The 24,447-nt window shown below is 45.4% G+C and overlaps 1 protein-coding gene across 4 annotated transcripts in view; it reads left to right on the top strand.

Moving 5' to 3' along the window:
* Positions 1-24,447, top strand: part of DOCK2 (dedicator of cytokinesis 2) — a 422,720-nt gene that overhangs the window by 81,871 nt on the left and 316,402 nt on the right. For all 4 annotated transcript variants that reach the window (XM_053294951.1, XM_053294952.1, XM_053294953.1 and 1 more), the window contains one exon: positions 16,744-16,852. In XM_053294951.1, the coding sequence (XP_053150926.1) occupies positions 16,744-16,852 (109 nt within the window). The remainder of the gene's footprint in view (positions 1-16,743; positions 16,853-24,447) is intronic.

The raw sequence follows: 24,447 nt of genomic DNA, 5'->3' as shown, positions 1-24,447 counted from the left end.
GACCTTCAGTTTTTCAGCTCCACACTATTAATCGTCCAAAGGTCTGCTACTCATATAATGATCCCATTGTTTCTTCTTAGAACTCCCTTCCAGAACACCTGCACAATGCTTCTTCGGTAACTTCCTTCAAATTCCTCCTAAAACTCCACCTTTGTTAATGGTTTGGCACAATGCTTTGGCACAATGCACTACTGCAACTACATCTAAGTATGTATACACAAAATAATCATATATTCTTCCCTTATTTACCCTGCCTCCACTTTCTTCCTCTGTCATCTCCCTTATGTCTGTTTCTGGATTGTTGAGTTCAACAGGATAGAGACTTGTCCTCTCATCTGTTGTAAAATGCCATGTAGATAGAGGGTAAGCCTCTTCTCACGGGCAGCCTAACCCAGGGTTAGGCTGCTCATATGCATGTGGATTCCAATGCTGCCCACCCGCCTAACCCTACTTTTTATCCTGGCCTTTAGCCAAGGTTAAGAGCAGGCATCCCCAAACTGCGGCCCTCCAGATGTTGCTGAACTACAACTCCCAGCATCCCTAGATACAATTTATTGTGGCTGGGTATGCTGGAAGTTGTAGTTCAGTAACATCTGGAGGGCCGCAGTTTGGGGATGCCTGGTTAAGAGCATCACTGTGTCGTTACCCTGGCGCTGGGGTTGTGTGTGTGCTTGGGCTGCAAAAATGCACAACTCATGTGGGCTGCAAGAGCTCCCAACCTAGAGTGCCCAACTCATGGGAGTATGTTCCAATGCACTGTGCTTGTTGCACTATGCATTATGGATTATCCTGATGCTGGAACTCATGGTCCCAGACTCTGGAGATCTGCGCTGCCAGGAGCAGCATAGATTGTGTGGCATGCAGCAGTGTCCTGAAGAATAGACCAGCAATTGTCTGGGGGAAGGTAGGTTAGTCCCTGTCTTCTGCTCACCCTCCTAATCATATGCATAGCCCTAGTAATAATAAGCTAATACTTCTGGCAGGTTTCAAAATTTATTGATTGATTGATTGTTAAATTTATACCCCGCCTTTCATTAAGAAAATCCCAAGGCGGCTTCCTATGCAGGCTGGAGGTTTTCTATGAAGTGGGGAAGGGACAAGAAGAGTAACCCTGCTGTGCATGCAGAGTTAACTACATGACTGTTTGGATTGCAGGACCAAAGTGTTATGTGAATATTAGAAGCATCCATGTCAATCATTCAGCTGTGTTACTTTTAACAAATCAGAACATGCAAAATCAGGCAGGAGTGTATATCCAGTAGCTGATGGTTCAAAAAAGGTGAATTGGATAGAGGCTGCATTGATCGTAACAGTGATCCCTCCTTTTTGTAACAGAAGTTGTACTGGAAATGTTGGGAGGGAGAAACAGCCTGGTTGCTTGGGGCACTGCAAATTAGAGTTTGGTTGCAAGACCAGTGCAAGCTGAGATGGTACGCAACTAACGTTGTACTACACATAGTATCTGATGCAGTGGCACAACCTTGTGTGTGCAGTCCATACTAACAAGATTTGTAAAGTAGCATCCTGTTTTGCAAGAAACAAATCCACCCTAGCCCTTTTAATTCTATATAGCAATCTGCCTCAGCTTTAATTGTGTTCTTCAGAACCCACACATTACTGTTGCCAAATGGGCCCAGAGAGGAGAAGGAAGTCTGAAACTCTAATAAGTGTGTAATCAACTTGTACATTTCATTTCAAGTGGTAGTCTTGGATTTGGAATAGTGTCTGCCTTAAGATTTGCAATTTTTTAAAAGAACAATTACTTCTTTGGAGCAAGTGGTGACTCGAGACTGGCCATTTTAGCATTAATTTCTTCTTGAATGCATTGTTTTTTAAATTCAGATATTAGGATATTGGTGGGGGGGGGGAACACAATCAGAAATATTAAAAAGTCTGATTTCAGAATCAAATTCCATTACAGATAAGATTTATCCTCTTCCAAGAAGAAGTCTAGTAAGGTTTCCAGGTACTATACTAGCTGCTGTTATGTCTGTAAAATAGAAATGAAAAGTGGAAATACATCTCAAACTAAATCATTATGCTCAGTAAAGGTAAAGTGTGCTGTCGACGGTGTCCATTCCTGGCGACCACAGAGCCCTGTGTTTTTCTTTGGTAGAATACAGGAGGGATTTACAATTGCCATCTCCCGTGCAGTATGTGATGATGCCTTTCAGCAACTTCCTATATCACTGCTGCCTGATATATACCTTACGAGAAATAAGGCAAGCAAATCAATCAATCAATAATCAATCAATCAAATAGGATGAGGGACAATAAAACTTAAGAACATAACATAAGAACAGCCCTGCTGGATCAGGCCCAAGGCCTATCTATTCCAGTATCCTGTTTCACACAGTGAAACAGATTCAAGTTCCCTATGGGTGAAACAAGCAGAGTGCACACATTTTTCAACCCTGCCTTGCAAAACAACACTGCAGAAGAGAAGCACACACAGCCCCTCCCAACACAGAACAACACATTTTGCCAGACACACAGTTCAATTGCCAAAAAAGAATCACTGACCCAGAATCCACTGCCAGCCACAGTGCCTGTGCTGCAGTAAAATAACTGGCACAAGTTGCTTTCTCTCACACAGTTATATGACTACATACTATTTGCAGCAGCAGCCAGCAAGCACAGCCATAAGCTCAACTACAGCAATGTCTTCAGCCACATTTTGACTGAGTGAGGACAATTTGCAATGCAGATTGCAAAAGAGACCAGAGTGGAGAGTGAAGCACAAGTTAATCCAGACATGGAGCTCATCTCACAGTAATCACCAAGAAAATCACACACACACACACACACACACACACACACACACACACACCCCTGAGAAGTCATGTTTATCTTTTTAGGAGAGGAAAGCTGGTCTTGTGGTAGCAAGCATGACTTGTCGCCTTAGCTAAGCAGGGTCCACCCTGGTTGCATATGAATGAATGGGAGATTTGATGTGTGAGTGCTGTAAGATATGCCCTAAGTGGAGCCGCTCTGGGAGGAGCAGAAGGTTCCAAGTTCCCTCCCTGGCATCTCCAAGATAAGGCAGAGCGAGATTCCTGCCTGCAACCTTGGAGAAGCTGCTGCCAGTCTGTGTAGACAATACTGAGTTAGATGGACCTATGGTCTGACTCAGTATATCACTGTCCATTTCTCACCACAACACAAGCTCACACAAGCTCACAAACAAAGGAAACCACACCTGAAGGAAACCACAACTCAGGCACCCAAATTTCACCTTTGTCAATTTGAAATCCAGCAAAACCAGGTAGTTATAGCAGCAATAGCACAGCATATTATACTCAGTTATGAGAAAACCTCAAAATCAAACCTTCCTTCCTTCCATCCTGCTTGCCACAGAGAGACAGGAGAACAGAGTACTGTAGAGTAGACAATACTAAGCTAGATTGGCCAATGGTCTGACAAGAAACAAAGAACTCTTTCTATCTTCTCTTCTTCTCCAGCGTACATCCCTCCCTCCCTGACTGTGTCTGTGTATCATCATGGCCTCAGATTGTTACTGGGCGCCGGCTGACAGCCTGATACATGAGTCATGGCACCAATTCATCATCTCATCATTGGCCATGGTGATGGCGTGCGTGCATGTCTGTGTGTGTTAGCAGCACTAATGGGCAGACTGTGATACATCTGGTTTTGAGGTTAGCCAGGGTGGGGTGAACTGCTAGTGGTGTTGCAGTAGGTGGTGGTGACCATGAATCACTCATCCTCCATGGCCAGCTCTTGATGGCCCAGTAGGGGGAGGTTGGCCTTCAGGAAGACCAGGCGCTCCACCGTCAGCATCCAAGGGTGCTCAATGGGGTGTCACCACTTCCCTGGCCATGGAGAACAACCTCTTGCTCTTGACACTGGTTGGTAGGCATAAGAGGACTCGCCACCAAGTCCGGCCAGACTTGGTGACATGTTGCCCCAAACTGGATCGTCTCCATCTCCCAACCTGCCACTGGCTCCTGCAGCTACTGCAGAACACACTGCTCAGTACTGCTGCAGGGTTCAGTGAGCTCCCTGTACCCCTAGCAAGGTGCCAAGGAAGCCCTATGTGAACTACCATATTGCTGAAGCAGAACTACAAGCTCATTTGGCACTGCCAGGGATACTACGCTGCTGGACCAGAAAGTGGTGGTGATGCTGCTGCTAGGGGTGGACTGTGCACCAGCAGTTGGTGTTCCAGCACCTTCCTCCTGGTTATGCCCCAGCCTCCTCTCCTTGGCTTGCCTATCCACTGCAACCAAGTCCCTCAACCTGGGCAGCTTGTCAGGGGCCATGGCTTTGCCCTTCATCCTTGGGTCACGTAGGCAGGATAAAACATGTGCTGTCAATGCACTCAAAGGTGTCCTGAGCCGATCCCACGTGAGTGCCAAGGCAACCTTGGAAATCAGTGCCCAGTCCTTGATGGATGGGTCAAACACTTCCATGCCATGCCTCCTTGTCAGGGTGTGGATGGTTGGCTCTTGCTCCTGCAGGTGCTGGAGCAAGAGAAAGGTGGAGCTCCACTGGGATGGAACATCCTGAAGGATTAGGTGTATAGGGAGGCCCAGCTCAAGCTGCCTCTCCTTGAGCATCTGGTGGAAGAAAGCTGCTATCTTGCAGCACTTCTACACAAGAGTAGCTGTGGCAGCAGCAGGATGGCACCCAATGCCTTCAGTGGGGATGTCTCACCTGGCCCCAGAAGGGCCAACTGAATTGCATACAACCAGGTTCAGAGTGTGTGCCACACAACAGGTGGACACAAACTGACCCTGTTTGGCTGTCCTAGTTATGTCCACAGCATTTTTGGTGACCATGAACCCCCCGTGAAGGTTTGGATCGCCATCCTCCCACCTGGCAATCCATGGTCACCGACAGCTCTTCTTGGTTAGTATCCAGCACCTCCACATGCAGCACCGCCCACCTGTGCTTTGTAGCATAGGAAGGGCTTGCTAAGCCACCAGCAGCATACGTCCACTCGCTCTCCTGCCTTCACCATTGTGCTGCGAGGGACAAGAAAGCAGTGTGCCTCCCACTGCGGCTGATCCACAGATCTGTAGTGAAGTGAACGCTTGTGTCAGGGGCTGCTGTTCACAGCAACCCTGACACTGCCTCCCAGTACAGACACGCAGTAAAGGGAGGGCACCACCCAACTGCTGAAGGTGGTGAGTGATGGGATGTTATAGTTGGAGCAAGCAGCCGGAGCAGCTGGCGGAAGTCAGCGTTCTCCACCACCTAGAATGGCTGGTCCAAATCGATCATCTCCCCAATGGCCCGGGTGATGAGATGAGGCTCTTGGCAATCAGACCATTTGCCCAGTGACTGCACCCACCACACTGGCAACTTTCCCTGCTTTGGACACACCAGGCCAGGGGCGTAGCTAGGGGAGAGGGGGCCCGTGTTCATCCCTCTCTCTGGCGGCCCCCCAGAGTGAGGGAGATAATGAAGAAAATAGGGAGGGGTGGAGCTGGAGGGCCCTCAGGAGCTGGGGACCCGTGTTCTTTGAACCCTTTCGCTCAATTATAGCTATGCCCCTGCACCAGGCCTACTCAAGGACACATCAGGCCTATTTCTGCCAGCAGGAGTATGAACCCCCAAGTGATGCCATTGCAGGTGCTGCAGCATCCCTGACATCCTAAGATGCTTAGGGTCCTTCCTCCTGCTGACCTGTGTTCCACAGTGGATGCAGACAGCATGGTTTTGGTCACCAGGGAGGACCTCAAAGTGGTCCCATACCATGCTGCTATTGGTCTGATACTGTTTTGGTGGTGGTGGTGGTACTGGGGCTGCTGGTTCATTCTCCACCACTCCTACCCTCATTCTGGGGCTGAGAAGGTCCAGGAAGAAGTACTTCCTCCTGCTCCTTCTTTGATGGCGTGGAGGTCACAGTGCAAACAGGAATTGGGGAGGATGGTGAGAGTGATCTGGCTGGATTAGCAGCTGCTGCTGACACCTCCACTGCCACAGGAAAATCTTCTTCCCTGACAGGGGAGGACCTCCCTCCTCTTCAATCTCAAGCACCACAGTTGGCTATACTGCAGGACGAGGCTCCTCTGGAAAGGAGCCTGCGCACCACCACATCAGTGGGGATGAATTGGGGAGTAGGCCCCTCTAACTATCGCCCATCACAACTAGCAGCATCACTCCTTCCTCTGCCTTCTGCACTGCTCCTGGCTTTGCTTCACACCCTCCCGAACATCTTGGGTTTTTTAATTGAAGCCCTAACTCATGGGGGTGGGGAGAAGAAGCACCTTTAAGGTAGGTATTTTAAAAAGGGTGTGGAGTCAGGGTGGTATATTTATGCTGTGTGTGCCACACACAGTTCTCTCTATAGCACTGTAATGCACACACACATGCTAGAAAAATTAAATCCCCTCGAATAAAGAGGCAGGCTTTATTGGGGGGGGGGCTTTTTTGAAGGCACCAAGCAAAAATTGGTTAAGTCAAACAGAAGGGAGAGGGGATTACTGTGGGCTCTTTTAACCCAGAATTCCTGTCCTACAGTCTTCCTAGTGCCCACCTAAACCTTTCCCCCAACTAGGCCCTGATTACCTGACCAAGGGCTTGTGTGTGTGTATGTGTTTGTTTGTTGGGGGGCTTACCTTCTGGTGTCTTCGGCTGGAGTATGGCCAGATGTTGCTCTAGGAACATAAGAAGCTGCCATGTACTGAGTCAGACCATTGGTCCATCTAGCTCAGTATTGTCTTCACAGACTGGTAGCTGCTTCTCCAAGGTTGCAGGCAGGAGTCTCTCTCAGTCCTATCTTGGAGATGCCAAGAAGGGAACTGGGAACCATCTGCTCTTCCCAGAGTGGCTCCATCCCCTGAGGGGAATACCTTACAGTGCTTGCACATCAAGTCTCCCATTCATATGCAACCAGGGCAAACCCTGCTTAGATAAGGGGACAAGTCATGCTTGCTACCACAAGACCAGCTCTCCTCTCTATTCTATTGGATTTAAGGGCTTCAGAGAAAAACTTAGCATTGGGAACAGCTCCTATACAGATCTAGCTCCCCCCTGCCGCCCCCCCCACAGGGGGTTGGGTTCTGCTTTTGGAGAGAGCAAATTAAGTGTCCTAAAAAATGGGCTTTTGAGTTTAAAAATGGGAACATTCCACAAGCTGAAATGTCAGCTTTTAATTAAAAAAAGAAAGAGGGCCAAACACTGTGAATGAGAGAGAGAAATGTGTCATTTTCTCTCCAATTCAGCTACAGAGGCAGGATTTGTAGACAGACAATAAAGATGGAGGGTTACGGTACCTGGGGGTTGACATTCAAAACAGCAGGACAGAGAGCACCATCCAAATAGAGAACATGGGGTCATCAGTCTTGAGGAACTCAAAATGGCGCTCAAAATACTTGATTTGATTCGAGCTCAAAACAGGATCATTTTGATTTGAACTAGACACAGACTATTTATTTTAAGCATGGTTCATTTTGAGTTCAAATCACTTGAAATGGCCTGTTTTGAACTCAAATTGATTTGAATCAAATCATTTTGCACATCTCTACTGGGCATTACTCAAGATCAAAGTTGCCTTTGGTTCCATGACCAACTGTTTTAAGGCACAGTCATTTAGCATGTCTAGAAATTTGTCCCCTCTGTCAATATCCACATGCGAATATGTCCGTTCTATGTGAGGGTAATTGAAGTCACCCATTATTCTTTGATACCTCGCTGATTTGCTTCTCGGTTTCTCTCGGCCTTTTGATCCAGAAGACTAAAGCACATTCCTAGTAACACGTTTCCTTTCCGTCCTTGTATTGTCACCTGTTCCACCAGGTTCTCACTGTTCCACCAGGTTTCCGTTATGCCTGCAGTTGTTTTCATTGACAACCAAGCATTCCAGCTTGCCCTTCTTGGCTCGGAGGCTTCGAGCATTGGTATATAAACACCTGTATCCCAAGTCTCTTACCTTACGTTGGCATGTGCTGTCTTCCTTACTGTTATTTATTTATCTATCCTATTTATATACCACCTATTTATATACCTATTTATATATTTATTTAAATATCCTATGTATATACTATTTAGATATATACATCTCTAGGCAGTGTACAATCACAATCAAAGTTACAATATTAAAAAAAACCAATTAACACTTTCTCACAATAACTATTAAATAGTTTAAAATTAGTTTTAATTAAAAGCCTGAGAAAAATCAATTTTGCTTAAAGCCTAATTAAAAGCCATTTGATCTTTTTGCTCAGCTGTCATGTAGTTCTGTCTGCTCTACTCCTGGTTCTACTCTGTCCCCTTCTGGTTTATCCAAAAGGGTTTGCACCCTCATACTTTAGGGGATTTTGCTTGCTGAACCAGATACCAGCCAGTTCTTGTCAGCAAGCCCAACAATTATTTTTTGGCAAATACTTTTTTTTCAGTGCAAAATGCCACAGTGAGAAGATTTTTCCCCAATGCAAAAAGAAACAGGTAGCATCTGAGTGGTTGTCCTGCTCCACTTTTGGACACTTATTTGAAGCCGTTTAAAAATGGGTTCCATATCTTCTCAAAGGTTTCTAGACCCTGCTGTTGATGTTTTTAATTAAAAAATAAATAAAAATGTTCTTGTGTGCCAGGCTCAGCATTTCTGGCAACAAAATATCTGGAGGAGCTTTGGTTTTTCACACCACCTATTACCTTTACAAAAACAGGAAGGACAGTTGGATGAAATTTATTCACACAGCAAAATTTCTGCTATTTTATAGGAGATTTCTGAATGGCAAAGGTACAGATTACCAGACAGCAAAGCCAGAAAGGTTCTGTTTTCTGAGGGATAGCAATAGGTGTAAAGACATTTCAGGATAGTGGGAAAGGAGGGAGTTCTTTGCTAGGAGTACAAAAAAGTCTGGAGCTTCACTACAAGGATTTCAAAGTAATTCTCAACACTAAAAAAATGAAATAGCACCAAGATGTTCTTATCTAACTCAATGCTTTGAGTGACTGCATTTTAGATGGCTTGCTTCACGGCTCAAAGATCTGATATAACTCTTGGAATATTTTTGGACATTCTTTGTACAGCTGCAGTAGTAGAAATTAGTAAACCTTTTGAATGGTAGTTTTCAAGCAAACTTTGCATTTGAAATCTTTTTGCACAGAGAGATATCTTCTGCTTACAGTTCACATAAAAACCTGAGGGAGATCTACTTTTTTCTTTTTTCTTCTTAACCCCCTCCCCCCCGAAACAACAACAACAAACAAACAAACACAAACCCACCACACCCAGATTTGCCATAAGATTTTATCTGGTTGAGCTACTCTGAATGTTCCAGAATCTTCTTTTGGACACAATAATAAAAGCATGTGACTTGTTATATTTAAAAATTTCCAAGCTGTTCCTAGACTTTTAATTTTAGCTGAGCATTGAGGAGCACCTATATAGTGAGGCTGTTCTCATGCCCAGGTGGGCAGGGCAGCAGGCAGGTGATGGGGGAGGCTGCAGAAACCCACCTTCTCCGCCTATAATTGCCGAGGACCGCGGATCGCGCACCCAGACAGTCCACTGCAGAGGCACGAGGGCCAGGACACATCACCCCAGCCCTCAGAAATCCCACAGTGCACTGTGCAAATACAACTCTGGAGGTGAAGCACCTTGTATCTGGATAAATTTGTTGACAGTCATACAAGGCCTACTCTGGCGCTATCTAAAGCGTGGCTCCTGTACCCATGTGCAGAGACAATGGGAGCAGGCTGGCAAACCCTGCCCCCATGCCACCCGAATACCTTTCTCTACATTTCCAAGATTTGGATGCTTTTTCAAGCAAATCTGAGGCTTGGAAAATGCTCCCTTCTGCAAAAAATAAAATAAAATAAAATAAAAACCCTACTTACCAGCCCTCTACCCTTCAAGAACCGGCTTATTGCAATCCTTTACTTAAGGTCCCTGGCCAGCAAGGGGGAACAGCATAGACTTCTCTACCAAAGAACACCTGCTTACGTAGCTTGTTCCAGTCTACACTGCATATGTCATATTTCTGCTAGATTAATGGAAAGTGGGTTTTTTAAGCTGCATCAATTCTAATGATAAATTCTCTTCTTTGAGGAGCTGCATCAGTTCTAAAGATAAATTCTCATTTTCGAGGTGTTCTTTATTTTTATTTCTATACTACATTTTATATCCCAGTTTTCTTCCATCATGGAACTTGACAGCTTACATGAGGTTCCTAGATAGTCATTCATCCAGGCAGTGATTGCTTAGCTCTTCAGTTATTGTATACTCTAAAACCATGTTCTGGGACCCATGGTTTGTTGTATATTGCTCCTTTAAAAAGCAAACCTAGAAGACTTCAGGATGAGAAGCAAGGAAACTGTTTCCCTTTTGCAGTACAGTAGAGGTCTATGTAAATTGTTGAGCCTATAGGACCATACAAGTTCTCCTCAAGAGTTTGGACGGTTCTAGGCCCAGATGGACCAGAAATAAACTCTTGGATAAGTTATATCTGTTGTTTGTCGAATCTAGTTATTTTTGCCCCAGGTCTTTTCAGTGAATTTAAGCAATAAATAGATGAGTTATTAGTAGTCTGCTGTTTTCACATACTCAGTACTCCTGACAAGAGCTTTAAAATTGTTTGGTTACTTTCTGAATGTTTTCCATGTATCAAGAGAGTCTGCTTTTCTTTTTTCTCAGTACTTCATCCAACAGAACATTTGAGTAATTATGTTTAAAAGGGTGGATTTTTTTTAACTTTTTGCAAAAGCAGGGAAATAACATTCTTTCAGTCGTAGGAAGCCTTGTACAAAGCTGCCCTATGCTTAACCCTCAATATCTCCATAACAACTGCTGAGCAATTTCTCCAAAAGTATTTGCCCTATTTGGGGATTAAAACTTGATAAAATCTCGTTCCAACTATGTTTTGTTTCATGTGTTCTGGTTATTTTTTCCTCTAGCTGGTTCTGGGTTGTTATTTTTAAAGATCTAAAGGAGCTATGACTGAGATGCAGCAGAACATCACTACTTTAATTCTCTGTTTTGTGGGTACTCACCGATGGCTGGACTTTTGTTATAAAACAGTGAGGCTCTCCACAGGAGCAGTGTGGAGAGCTTGCAGGGCGTTTGCGGGGAGAGAGGGCTTGACCTGCTCTCCCCACACATGAGCATGTAGCTCACTCTGGGTGGATGGATCGGCCACCCACATGATTACCGGAGCCAGTTGGGGCAGTGGGGATTGGGGGCCTCCCAGCCCCTGGAAGTCCTAGAATGCCCCGCGTGGGTGTGTGTGGCATTCTGGGGAGCCCCCCAATGCAGGGGGGGGCTTGTTGTAACCTCCCAGTTGGGGGTCTCCTTATGAGTCGCTGTGGGGCGGCACACAATCAGACAAATGGAGTTAGCAGAGTGCTTGCTCCGTTAACGTCGTTTAAGCTGGGTGGAATTAAGTGTGCTTGCTGCTGGGAGCAGCATGGCTCCTGGCAGTTCACATGCGCACTGGAAACTGGACTGGGCTCCCTTAGCCGGTTTCAGGTGTGTGTGAGAATAGCTTCAGTATCATACATAAATACTGTGATTTGTTGTATAACAGATAAGCATGGGAAACTTGATGTGTGAGCACTGTAAAATATTCTGCTCAGGGGATGAAGCTGCTCTGGGAAGAGCAGAAGGTTTCAAGTTCCCTCCCTGGCTTCTCCAAGATAGGGCTGAGAGAGATTCCTGCCTGCAACCTTGGAGAAGCTGCTGCCAGTCTGTGAAGACAATACTGAGCTAGATGGACCAATGGTCTGATTCAGTACATGGCAGTTTCCTATGTTCCTATGTTCCTAATTTAGCATGAATGCTCATTTGTCAGGAGCTTCCTGGGCTCAGGCTGCAATGCTATGTCCTGTTGCCCATTGTGGCAACTTGTTGCACTGCAACTACTTTTGAAACCCCAAGCTCCAGAGTGGTTCTGCCCCATGATTGCCTCCTCTCACAACAGGAATAATATAAGAACTTTCTGTCTGAAGTAGGTATTGCCTCAGTAAAAGTCACTTGATTTTAGTGCCATGTTGCTTATTTCTCCTGTCTGATTGCTTAGCTCAACTCTTGTCTTGTCTTGTATTCTTGTTTGGTCAGCTTGGCTCTTGGCTTGTCCTTGACCTCTGGCTTGCTGATTGAGCCTGGCTCCTGGTTTTTGCACCTAATTTCTGACCTTCATCTCCTTCTTTGTTGCCTGGTTCTGTCTCCTCCTTGGTTCTCTGAATAAAGTTCATTCTTGTCTAACTAGCTTTCCCATTCCCAGCATGAATGTCTACCTAGCTCTCCCTTTCCCAGCTTTGAGCCCTGCACCTTCCAGAGGTAGTTGTCCATGATCCAACTGTGACATCATTATTAAGAATATGCATTAGCAGTCCTTTGTAGGATGAAGGAATATACAGTTATCATACTGAACAGTTTCTGAAGCACCTGTCATTAGATGTGTCAAATCAGGAATATTTTGTAAATGTTGCAAATGTGTCACCAACATGTGGGGTTGGCCATTTGAATCAATGTTGGGAGTTCTGGAATGACATATCAGACTATGGTTGAAATGATCAGAAAAAAATGTGAGTAGAAACACAATTGAAAAGGGACTTTTGCTGAAAAAGAAAATATACTATTAATAGCAAAATGTGCTAGTCCTGCTTCCAGATTGTTCTGCTACAATGGATGAGAAGACCTGAAATGTACAATATGCCTGACTTCATCATATTTTCATTCTAGGGCAGGATTCAACTTCTCATTGGGAGCAAACAGTTCCAGAATTAGCAACCTTTACACGCAGTTGTAAAGCTTTTGGCTCTTGTGTCTAAATTTTGGGCAATGTTTAACCTTTGCTATCCACAGTGAAATTCTGCATGTATCTCCATTATTGATTCAGCCTCGTCTAATAGGTTAGATTAATTTGCTAGTAAAGAAGTTCTAATCAGCTTTAATGGCTGCTGATAAACTTGATAAAATGAAGGCTGCAATACTATTCTCAGGCATTTAATGAAAACAAATTTTAAGCAGTTTAATTGTTTTACTCTGTGAATTTGTTTTGTTCTGTGAAATATTATTTTATTTTATAATTTGAATTGTGTACACCAGAGAGAGAGAGAGAGAGAAAGATCTATATTTATATATCTAACAGTATATAAGGCTGATAAATTAAATAAATAAATATTATTTAATGTGAATTTAAAATAGCCCAATGTCGCAGTTAGAGCATGCTCTGAGCTTTCCTTTTTACTGCAAAAGCCAATACAAGTTAACTGATATTTAATTTGATAATACATACAAGAAGTTGATTAATTACTAAGCCCTACTTTTGCCTTTTGGAAATACTGCTGGGACACAATAGTAGTTCATGCTGGCTGGTAATCCAATTCCCATATGCTGCTTGATTTTGTTAATATCTCAGTTTGACACAGAACTGGACATTGATGGAGTTACTGAGGAAACCATTACAAATGACATTGGGTTCCTTGTGCTGTAGGAAACTTGATTAGAAGGAAGTTTTATGGGATCTTCATACCATAGACTTTTATGGTACAACCTTATTTATTTCCCAGAGGGTTCATGTAGATATTAAACTAGCCTGTGTGTGGTTGGATTCATTATGAGTCTTCCTCCAGCATTGCTCTAGCCATAATCCAAGTTGTTTCATTGCCCTGAGTTTCGAGGAAATCAAGGAGCTGAACGAGCTCTACCAAGCTGGAGATGGCATTTCAGAGACAAGGTAAACACAGCCTGGTCTGCCTCTGTATTCCAGAGATTCTCAAGGGACTTGACAGTGATGTCAGTTCTGGGCATTGGAAATTCCCCAATGGCTGTCTGGAAACTGAGTGGATCCATAAGGCAGCATTCGCACATAATGTAATAATGACACACTCGCACTTCCAATTTTGAACTGTAAACCGCATTGCAGACATTCATTCAACCGTGGTCCAACAACCTCTAGTTTCAGGAGAGGAGAGCCCCTCCCTTCTCCTTATCCGCGGAGGCCGCATCCCAGCAAGCTCCATAGTGCTTGCATTGCCAGACTGTGGGCAAAGCATCAGCATGTCAGAAGAATGGCTGCGATTGGCGCCAATCTTGAAAGGGGCAGGGGGCATGCTGAGCACAATCATGCTATTTCAGAATGGTCCACCTGCCCTCAGCATGGAAAGGTCATTGAAATAACTGTAAATGCCATGTCATGCCAGCACGGACAACGATAGCACTGCTCTCATCCAAAGAACCCCACAACAAGAATGTCCCATGCAAGGACAATGAGGGAGGGGTAACTTGGGGGCACTCTTTTCCTGTTAGGAAAGGGAAAGGACCATGATGACTTCCTAGGAGGATACTCTCTCTCTCTCTCTCTCTCTCTCTCTCTCTCTATCTATCTATCTATCTATCTATATGGGCAAAGGATCAAGGAGGGGGTTGTCCCGCCATGACCTGGGATGCTCTTATGAGAGTTCACCCTACCAAAGCAGTCCATTCAGACCAAGCCACACTCCTGCTCCCCTGGCAGCTTGCTGCCAGCAGACTAGTATTATCATGAGAGGGCCGATCTTCTAGGCAAGGACCATTGGGTTAGAAACCCTCGATCTTCTGTTGGACTTAATGCCCATGAATTGAGCTATCCGAACAAAGGGGCCCCCGCTTGTGAGGGTACCCCACTCTCTCTGGTTAAAGATAGTGTTTCTGAACTGCAACCCCCTTTCTCCCCTGGGAAGCCTCACATGGATCCAATGGAGATTGTGATGCTCCATGTGTCAGAGCCTATCCACATGTGTGGACAGGGGGAACACCGGCTGTGGGCATGGATCTTTACCCTGATTCAAAATTCCCAGGTTTGAGTCAGGGTTATGCCATAAGTTTTGCAGTTATGCCAAAAGAGAAACTCAAGTATGTAGTACACCGCTCTGGGCTTCTTGGAGGAAGAGCGGGATATAAATGTTAAAATAATAATAATAATAATAATAATAATAATAATAATAATAATAATAAGAAGAAGAAGAAGAAGAAGAAGAAGTAGATCTGCCACTGCAGGGAATTGTGAGAGAAGGAAGCTCCAGTTTCCAGCAACCACAGGAAATCAGGGTTGCCATTTGGGGGCACAAGCAAGGGTCCACATGAGTGGACACGCTGGCAGGGGGCACACGTTGTCAACTGCATGGCAGCAGTCACCAAGACAGGGAGAGCAGTTGCTGGGATACCCATCCCCATGGCTTTCCTATATTGAGCAACCTGGCTCGATATAGAGCCCCCATAGCCTGACACTCTTGTGTCTTGTGACACCTGTCACACTCTTGTGACACTCTTGTGTCTTGTGACACCTGTCTGACTGTGTAAATAAATAATAATTAAAGAGAATCACCATGTTAAAAGGTGCCTCTTTGCCAAGTTAGCCGGGGTACTGTCATTCACAACATAACGTGTGGATGACATTACCTGTGTACAGATCTGTACCTGTGTACACTGTATACTCATTGTACAAGTGTTGAACATAGTATGTGAATGGGTCTTCTATCTGACCCTGAAGAGGCAGCCCCAGCCCCTGACATTGGGCCTACCCTGATCCTGAGACAGCTCCAGAATTGTAGCCCCGTGAAATGGTATCTTATAAACCAGAGCTCCCTGAAAAACCTGCCTCTCCAACATCATTGCACCCCCTGATAACTTCACATCATAGCCAATAACAGACCAGGCAGATTCAGGTACAGAGTAGTAGTAGTGCTAGACTGCAAGCCAGAAGGATATCCCTTTAAGGCTTCCACTTTGCTTGCATAGGAGCAGAGTCCAGGAGGAGTAGTCAGAGCTCAGAGTTAATTAAGAGCTCCATCTACTTCTGACTGTTGTTGGAACAACTTGTCCCATGGAGCTGTCATAGAGTTGCAACCTGACCAACTGGCCTTGCCTTGCATCACCACCTTGTAGGCTCTTGTCAGCAGGATGGGACAGGACACAATTATCATTGTAAACTACTGTGGGGGATCTGATCTTATTAAAGCAAATATGAGAAAACACATTTTAATTGTACCAAACTAAGATTGCTAATCATCTTTTGGTATGTGACATCTTAATACATACTTCTTAGTGTTGTTCTCAGTGGCTTGCATGAAAAGGTGGGTGATGTGTTTATCCAATTCAAGAATTATTTAATATTGGGAGGAATTACATCTGGATAGATGTAATTCATCTTCCCTCAACTTCCAGTAAATTAGAACGAGAACTGCAAGGATAATAAATGATATGAGGTTATCACAAGAAAGGTTTAAGGAATAGTTAGCTTAGGGAAACTAATATTAATATTAATACTAATATTAATAGGATGTGTGTCAACAACTGTGTGACATTACAAAAGATACGATCCTGCCAGTGGAGGATGGAACAAGAAACAATGGTTTTAAACTACAGGGACATGGACTTCAGTTAGACTTTGGAAAAAAAGTTCTAAAGAACAGAGCACTTAACCATGTGGGGAAACCATGAGATTTCTGAGAAAAGGTAGAACTGGCATTTGTTTGGGCTAGCAAATATAAATATGATGTCCTACCTCCAGACATGGTTTAGATGGTCAACTATGTCTCTTCCAAATCAGTTTGATTTTGAGAACTCTCCATTTTGAGAAGGTGTTTCTTAAACGCTTTCAACAGAAGAAAAACTCAAAATTTCTATATGTTGGGCCCATAATTTGGTACATTCCTGCTAGAAATGTCTTCTGGGGGGCATACCCCTATATCTAATAAGAATGTAAACATCTCTCTCTCTCTCTCTCTCTCTCTCTCTCTCTCTCTGAGTGCTGCAGTTGCACTTCCTAATGCAAATATGTTTTCTTTCAGATTGTATGAAGGCAAAGAATTAACAGAATTTGAAGAAGCTATGAGGAAGCTTTTTGAGTCTATCAACAACCTGATGAAAAGTCAGCATAAAATAACCATTTTGTTACAGGTTTGTGCATTTTTCCCCTATGTTGTCTTTGGTGACTATGAATATGGTGAATATTTATATACCACTTTTCAACAAAAGTTCCCAATGCGGTTTACATAGAAACAAACAAACAAACAAACAAACAAACAAACAAACAAACAAATGGCTTCCTGTCCCCTCACAATCTAAAAAAAGAAAGAAACATAAGATAACCACCAACAGCCACTGCAGGGATGCTGTGTTGGGGATAAAAGAACAAAGGTAGATACATGGAAGTACAAAGATAGATAAGTTTCGTTACTTCCACAAATGAGAAGGAAATTCTAGATTTGTTTCTAAGGAAAGCATTTCTTAAGAGGCTTATATCTGTACTAGTATTTTAAAGCCCGTTATAAGAACGGGTGCTAGCCTTCCCCCCACCCCATTGTGTGTGTGTGTTTGTTTGTATGGTTTTTTTTTTAATCTCTCTGTCTGTCTGTCTCTCTCTGTTTGTTTCTCACTTGCTCTTTGTCTTTGTTGTCCTCCGAGCTTTTTTCCCCCCTCTCCCCTCTCCCTTGTCCCTGTGTCTCTGTGCACTTTGGTGGCCCCGCTGCCTCTGCTTTCCTGCGGCTGTCGCAGCCGCATCTTCCTCTGCGGAGATGGAGGCTGGGACCGGGGGCCGAGTGGAGGCCGTAGGAATCTTAAAAAGAAAAACCTTCCACCGCCGTTGTTGCCGAACTCCCACCCTCCCTTCCAACTTCCAAACCCACCTTACCCCGGCCCGTGTCAGTTGGGCGAAGAAAAGTCCTTAATTGAAGAGGGAGAGAGGAGCTCGCAAGCAGAGCTCCTGTCTCTGCAAAGCCTCTTCCTGAACTGGCGCTTTGGGCGCGAAGGACGCCTATTGGGTCCTTTGTGTCCATAGTGTCAGTTCGGGCAGAGCCTTTGCTCAGAGAGGAGCTCTGTTTGTGAGCTCCTCTCTTCCTCTTCAATTATGGAGTTTTCTCGCCCAACTGTCACGGGCCGGGGTAAGGTGGGTTTGGAAGTTGGGAGGGAGGGTGGGAGTTCGGCAGCAACGGCGGCGGTGGTTGTTTTTTTTAAAAAAGTGCTTTCTACGGTCTCCCGTCTCCCCCAGTCCCGCTGCCGCCTTTGTCTTGAAGCGGCTGCCAAAGCCGCATCTGTCCTCACTGCCTGCGGTGATCTGGTCCCGCCGCCGCCTCTGTCTCCAAGCGGCTGCCAAAGCTGCATCTGCCCTCCCCGCGGCCGGACAGAGTCAAAAACATGGCCGCCTTTTGTCTGTCTCCGTTCTGCCTCGGCCGTCCTGCGCATGCGCTCTGCGCATGCCCAGAACGGCCCAGGGAGGCACGGACACACGCTTGGTATCCGTCCACGGACGGACACCAAGCGTTTTATTAGAGAGGATGTTCATTGCCTGTAATGTTTTAACAGCTTGGAAGTAGTAAGTTTAACAAACAATCACAGTTAATAGCATTGATAAGAAAATTCAAAAATTTCAAAAGTTTACAAAATCACAAACTATTCAAATTACTAATACAGGAAGTATTTTAAGGGTCAGCTACTCTAAACAGCTGCTCAGATATGAAAGAATATGACATTACTTAAGTATACATGGAGGCTGTTCTCAGGCGCAGGCAAAACCGGGCTAACGAAGCCAAGCCTGGTCTTGCCTGTGCATAAGAACTGCCAGGATCACACCCGATCCTGGCCGTGCCTCAGTGGCAAACCTGCCTAGGCAACCACCCGCTTAAATGACATTAAGGGAGCAAGTCCTCCCTTAGCCCCATTTTTCTAATCATGTGGCAGCGTCATGTGGCTACCCATCACTGGGGGAATCCTCACTTATGTGGTACATTATGGGAGTTCCAGGACCTCGCGGCCTCCAAACCTCCCTGTTGCCAGCAGTAGCTGGCAATCATCTGGGCGGGCGCTTTGCCCACCCAGCAAAGAGAAGTTGATCGTCTGTGAGGAACATAAGCTTTTTGAGGTTTCCTCCCCTACTCCTTCAAGCCCTTTTTCATGGATAATGAGAAAGGGCTCATGGTGTCCTTTAAATGAATCAGTGAGAACATGGGAGGTAGCTTTCTGTGTCTTCATCTTCCCACAGTGTTCCAGTAAAGGTTAAAGACCTGAAGCGGTATGGGGTGAAGCTGATTTCTTTGGGTCTTTTCAACACACTAGACATCTGTTCTATCACTTCTGTCCGCATGGTTGTAGGTTATAGTAATACCATGGGATTCCCATAGAAGTGCACACCCCACAGTGCTAGAGTAACATTTAAAGACATACAAGTTTATACAGCTCCTTAAAAAAGAGAGAGTGAGAAATCCACAACTCTCTTTGGTGTAGAAGTCTTCTTAGGAATATATTGTCAACTTTGCTTCCAAGTAACGGCTCTTAGGATTATAGACTACGACATGTTCAGATGAGATTCTTAGGCTGTGAATATGAACAGATTTACTCGGGTGTGAGCTCTATTGAGCTCAGTGGGAGTTAATTCTAGTAAACATGCTTCTTTTTATTGCTAATCTTATTAACTTGCCTTGTGGTACTGATGATGACCCCATTTTGTTGTTTTTCTTTACTGGATTGTACATATATGTTTAGGTGTTTTTGAGGGTGTCAAATAGATCAGTATGTGATCAGAACAGTGTTTAGTATTTGCAGCAGCCTTTCATGGAGGTAAATTCAGGGAGAATAAATCTATCAATGGCTACTAGTTCTGACTGCTGTAGGCGACCTTCATGTTCAGAGGCAGGATCTGTCTGAATGAATACCAGTTGCTGGGGAACAATGGCAGGAGAAAGGGGTATGCCTTCATCTCCTGTTTGTGTGGCTTTAAGAACTCCTTAAGTTTTTATAAGTTTTAAGTGTGCATACACACACACACACACACACACACACACACACACACACACTCTAAATGAACACACACACACACACCACCCCAAACTCACATGTCTTGGTGGTTTACAAGAAAATAACATGAATTAAAACATTAAACATTAAATCAATTAAAAATGATGCACAGATTAGGAGTGTGCATGGACTGCGGCTTGAGATGCTGTTTGAATTTGGATTGGTCTGAATTCCATGGTCTGGCGAACTGCTTTGGTCTGGTTTGGCTGAACATCATAATGGTCCAGTGATTTGAGGCGGCGCCGGGCTTGGTGGTGAGCAGCACCTTTAAAAGTAAAGCAGCAGATCCTTTCCAGTGTGACCGTGATTCCAGGGGGTGTGCCACCACAGAAGCAAGCTGCCTGGAATCGCAGTCACAATAGAAAGGACCTGTGGCTTTACTTTTAAAGGTGCCGCTCGCCGTCAACCTAGCACCACCTTGAACTGCCAGACCAGTTCGAAGCTCCCAGATGGGAACCTTTTAATGTCATTTTTGTGGGTGAGACAGGCATGTGAGTGAAATGCACACAGTGCAACAAAGAAATGCAAGGCTCAGTTGCCTGAATGAAACAGCATTATGAAAAGTGTGTGCCTATTTTCTAAAAAGAAACCCACATCTATCTCTGAAAATGCATTAATGTTATATTAGATTATGAATGTGTTAATTAAAAGATTAACGAGCTTGACTTGTATTTTTGAGCTGATATTATGGTAAAGTTATCTGAAAGATGGGCGTCAAATGTTTGGACTGGGGTGCAATTTCAGTGCTTGCCCTAGGCGCTATTTTCCTTAGATACGCCTCTGCCCCTGAGTAGGCTGGGCCAGCGGCTGCTCTGGCCCATTTTGGGCCTCTGCACACGTGGGGGCCATTTTAGTTTCTGGTCACTGAAATGGCCTCTGCACATGCATGGATGTAGTTACAACGGCCCCTCGCATGCACAGAGACCCATACTGGGCCACAGAAGGCCCTAACTGGGCCTCCACCAGCCCAGGCTACTCAGGGGGAGGCTGATAGGGTTGGGGCGGGATGCTTCTGCTGCCCCTAGCACCCCCACCCTGCTGTGGCTTGTACTTGTGAGTGCATATTTAATCTCCTCCTGCCCTCTCTATACTTAGGACACCCTCCCTGCTCTTGTACTATTAAAAGAGAATCCTCAGTGGATTCCCCTTTACCAATATAGCTCTGAACCAGCTCAGTTTGAACTGGGCCCAGTTTGCTGAGCCCAGTCCAGTTTGAACCTGATCCAGTTGAGCCGAGCCAGTTCAACATTGAACCCAGCTCGAACCCAGCTGGCTCGCACACCCTTAGTTTACATGAAGAAATAAATTTGGGTGACATCAGCATACTACACCAAATCTCCTGGAACTTTTTCACACAGAGGTTTTAGTTCTCAACTCCTCCAGAAGTTGTGCGTTCATATATTGAATGTTTATATTGTGCATTCATATATTGGCCAGATTTACACTTAGGTTCCTGTGAGCTTTTGGGGAGCACTTCACACACCAGTCAGAGTTTTCGTTGCATGTTAGAATATAGCCCAATTTATATCTGGGGTAAAAAGAATTGACTTTTTGCATCGGGTTTTTTGGGGAAACTTCGAACTTGCAGTAAACCCTCGCAGTAAACTTACAGTAAAACCTGCTGTCTGAAAATGCTCCTGATGATCTCTCCCATGATCTCTCCCATTATCAGATGTATTCAGATTTATTTAATTTGCGTTGATATTGTGTGTGTGATGCAAGTTCCTGAGAGCATTGTGAAGTCTGTTGCATTGTGAAGTCTGTTGCAAAGTGGTACAGCTGAGTATTACGGCAAACCTAATCAGTTACGTGTAGAATCCCTCTATTTAGCTTCAATATTAAGCATCTACATGCTGGAAGAGTGGTGGTATCTGGGAACAGTGAGACTAAAAGTGGGTCAAGAGTCTTAAATCTTTAGACTTATTTGCTGTTAAAAGTAATCTAGACACAGGATTTTAAAATGTTTTATATTAAGCCAGGAAACTGGAGACTATTCTTGTTGACAGTAGCGAAAGGCCAGCATATAAAAAGTCTTTTTATATAATTATCCTCTTCATCTCCTGCACTAGTGAGAATAAAAGTCATTTTTGCTTTGTAGTGTGATTACTAAGCAAAGCAAATCTGTTTTGCACAGGCACCTGATTTCATTTTGGCTTTGTAGTTTCACATAATAATGGATAGCTCACACAGTGATGATTTTAAAGGTGTAGCTATCTAGAAGACAGAACTGTCCTAAACATGTCCAAATATAATAAAGTATGACCAGCAAATGAATATTTCAAGAACACAGTGGGAGAATTTGAAACCACAAGGCAGGGAAATGCCACTTTTAAGTCAGAGTCCTGCAGCAGGAAAAGATAAGGTGCCAAACATGTTGGAAAGGATAGACACTACAATGGAAATACTACAGCAGTGTGTACATGAACTGAGTATAAATGAGATCAGCCGACCACATAGAATTAAGTTCAGTTTAGGATGCAGAGAGAAAATGCAGAAATCATTTTAGCTGCATCACTAGTGTTGGGGAAGGAGAGAATTTTTTCTTCCCCAAATTCCCTGAGAATGTTTTCTCAGTTGAGATTTGCATGCTTTTCTTAAACAATGTAGTGATAATATCTTGTTGTTCTTCCTTGTGCACATAATTGTACTACCTTGCTCTGAAAAGACAAACAAACAGGCTCCTCCAACCCCCAACTGATGTTACCCCCAGTCCCGAACTCTTGCAGTGTGTCGCAAGAGTTCCGCCGCCAAATCCTGGGCATGGTCCCAAGAGAATTAAATATATAGACTGGCTGACCCCACACAGAGCATCTGTGCAGTTGTGTACTGAGCCTGTGACACCCCCCGCAGCTCGCTCTCCCCCCTCAGCTTGCTCGCTCTCCCCCCGATCGCTTGCTCTCCCCCCTCAGCTTGCTCGCTCTCCCCCCAATCGCTTGCTCTCCCCCCGCAGCTCGCTCGCTCACTCTCCCCCTGCAGCTCGCTCACTCACTCTCCTCCCCGCAGCTCGCTTGCTCGCCCCCCGGAGCTTACTCACTCACTCCCCCCGCAGCCCTCCCCATTGGGCGGGCCAGGGCCAGGCCATCCCACCACCACCTCCCACCTTCTCCTCCCGGCTGGTAGGGCTTTGCCCGCTATCTGCCCACCTCCTCATCACCGCCATCATTTCTCCCCACGACCGCCTCCTCTTCCTGGCCAGCGGGGCTTCTCCCGCCATCCACCCACCTCATCTGGCCGGAGGGGCTTCACCTGCCAGCCCTCCACCTCTGCATCCTGACCACAGCCATTATTTCTCTCTGCTTAAGTGCTGGAACTCTTGCATGCTCTAGAGCATCTGCACATTAGTACTTGACTGCTCCCCTCACCTCATTTCCCCACCCTCACCTGAGCTGCACTCCTGCTCCTCCTCCATCCCATTGCTTCCATCCTCCTCACCCTTCTTGGTCGTGGCTGCAGCATTGCTGCTGCCTATTGGCCAAGCTGCAGCCCCCTATCCCTTGAGACCTCCCCACCCTCACCCTCCCCACCCCGTTCCTGCTCCTCCCTTCAAGAGCAGCAGCAGTGATTGACCAGGCCATTCCTCGCTGCTGCCACCACCATGGCCGCTCTTCCCCTCAGGCCGCTGACAGGCCCAGGCCCATCTCTTGCCTGCCTGCCTCCCTCTGACAATGGCCTTGGTAGCCCCAAACAGCAGCAGTGGTTGCCTGGACCCTTCCTTGCTGCCAGTGCTGCCATGGCCACTCATTCCCCTCAAGCTGCTGACAGGCTCAGGCCCGTCCCTTGCCCTTCCTTCTGTCTCTCTTCCCCCTCCCTTCTTTTTCTCTTTCTCTCTCCTCCACTCGCTCTTCTCCACTCTTTCTTCCCCTTCCCTTCATGTTTTTTCTCCCTCCCTCCCTGAGTTAACAGATTTTGTTCATTTACACAATGGCAGCCTCCTTCTCCTGAAAGGGCTCTTCCCTCCCTCAGGACCTGTCTTTTTGCAGACCCCTGCCTGTTATCCTTTTATATCCAGAACATCTTCCAACCAGTAACAGCTGCATTCCAACTGACCTTAACCATCACAGGCCCCTCCTCCTTATCTGCATAGGGAATCCCCACTGCCCAGTCACCATGGTGCTTCTGCTCTCACAGGCTCCTTCTCCCTATCTGCATAAGGAATCCCCACTGCCCAGTCAGGTGCTTCTGCTTGCAAACTCAGCCAGTCACCTCCTTCCTCCCACGTTGCCGCACATGGTCCGTCCATCTACAAGAAATACATATATAGATTCTTCACATTTTATAGTGGTATGTTTGGAGTTGGACTTATTTTCCCTACCCCATTGTGCTGTCAATTGTTCATTCCATGTGGTGTATCAGGAACAGGATTTAGGCTTACTTTTCCCCTTGCTTCATTGCCTATTCATTCCCCATTATCCAAATGTACATAGAACTGAATCCCTGCACTTAGGGTAAGGTTTCAAAGCTTACCTTAGAGATCAAGCCTGTGTGCTGTTGTTGATATTGTGCTGCACATAGACCAAGGACACTCTGGTTCAAATCCTCATTCAACCCTGAAGTTCAGCTTGGTGACATCCCCACCACAACCCATGCCCACAGCATTGTGGTCCAAGTCAGCTGCTGCCACAGGGCTGATGAACAAGCAACCCAAGTTTGAAGTTTGGTGATCTGCATTGCTTCAAGACCATGCTCCAAAACAAACATGTGAA

Source organism: Hemicordylus capensis, chromosome 2 (assembly GCF_027244095.1).
Source record: "Hemicordylus capensis ecotype Gifberg chromosome 2, rHemCap1.1.pri, whole genome shotgun sequence".
Lineage (NCBI taxonomy): Eukaryota > Metazoa > Chordata > Lepidosauria > Squamata > Cordylidae > Hemicordylus > Hemicordylus capensis.
This window is presented reverse-complemented; position numbering and strand designations above follow the sequence as displayed.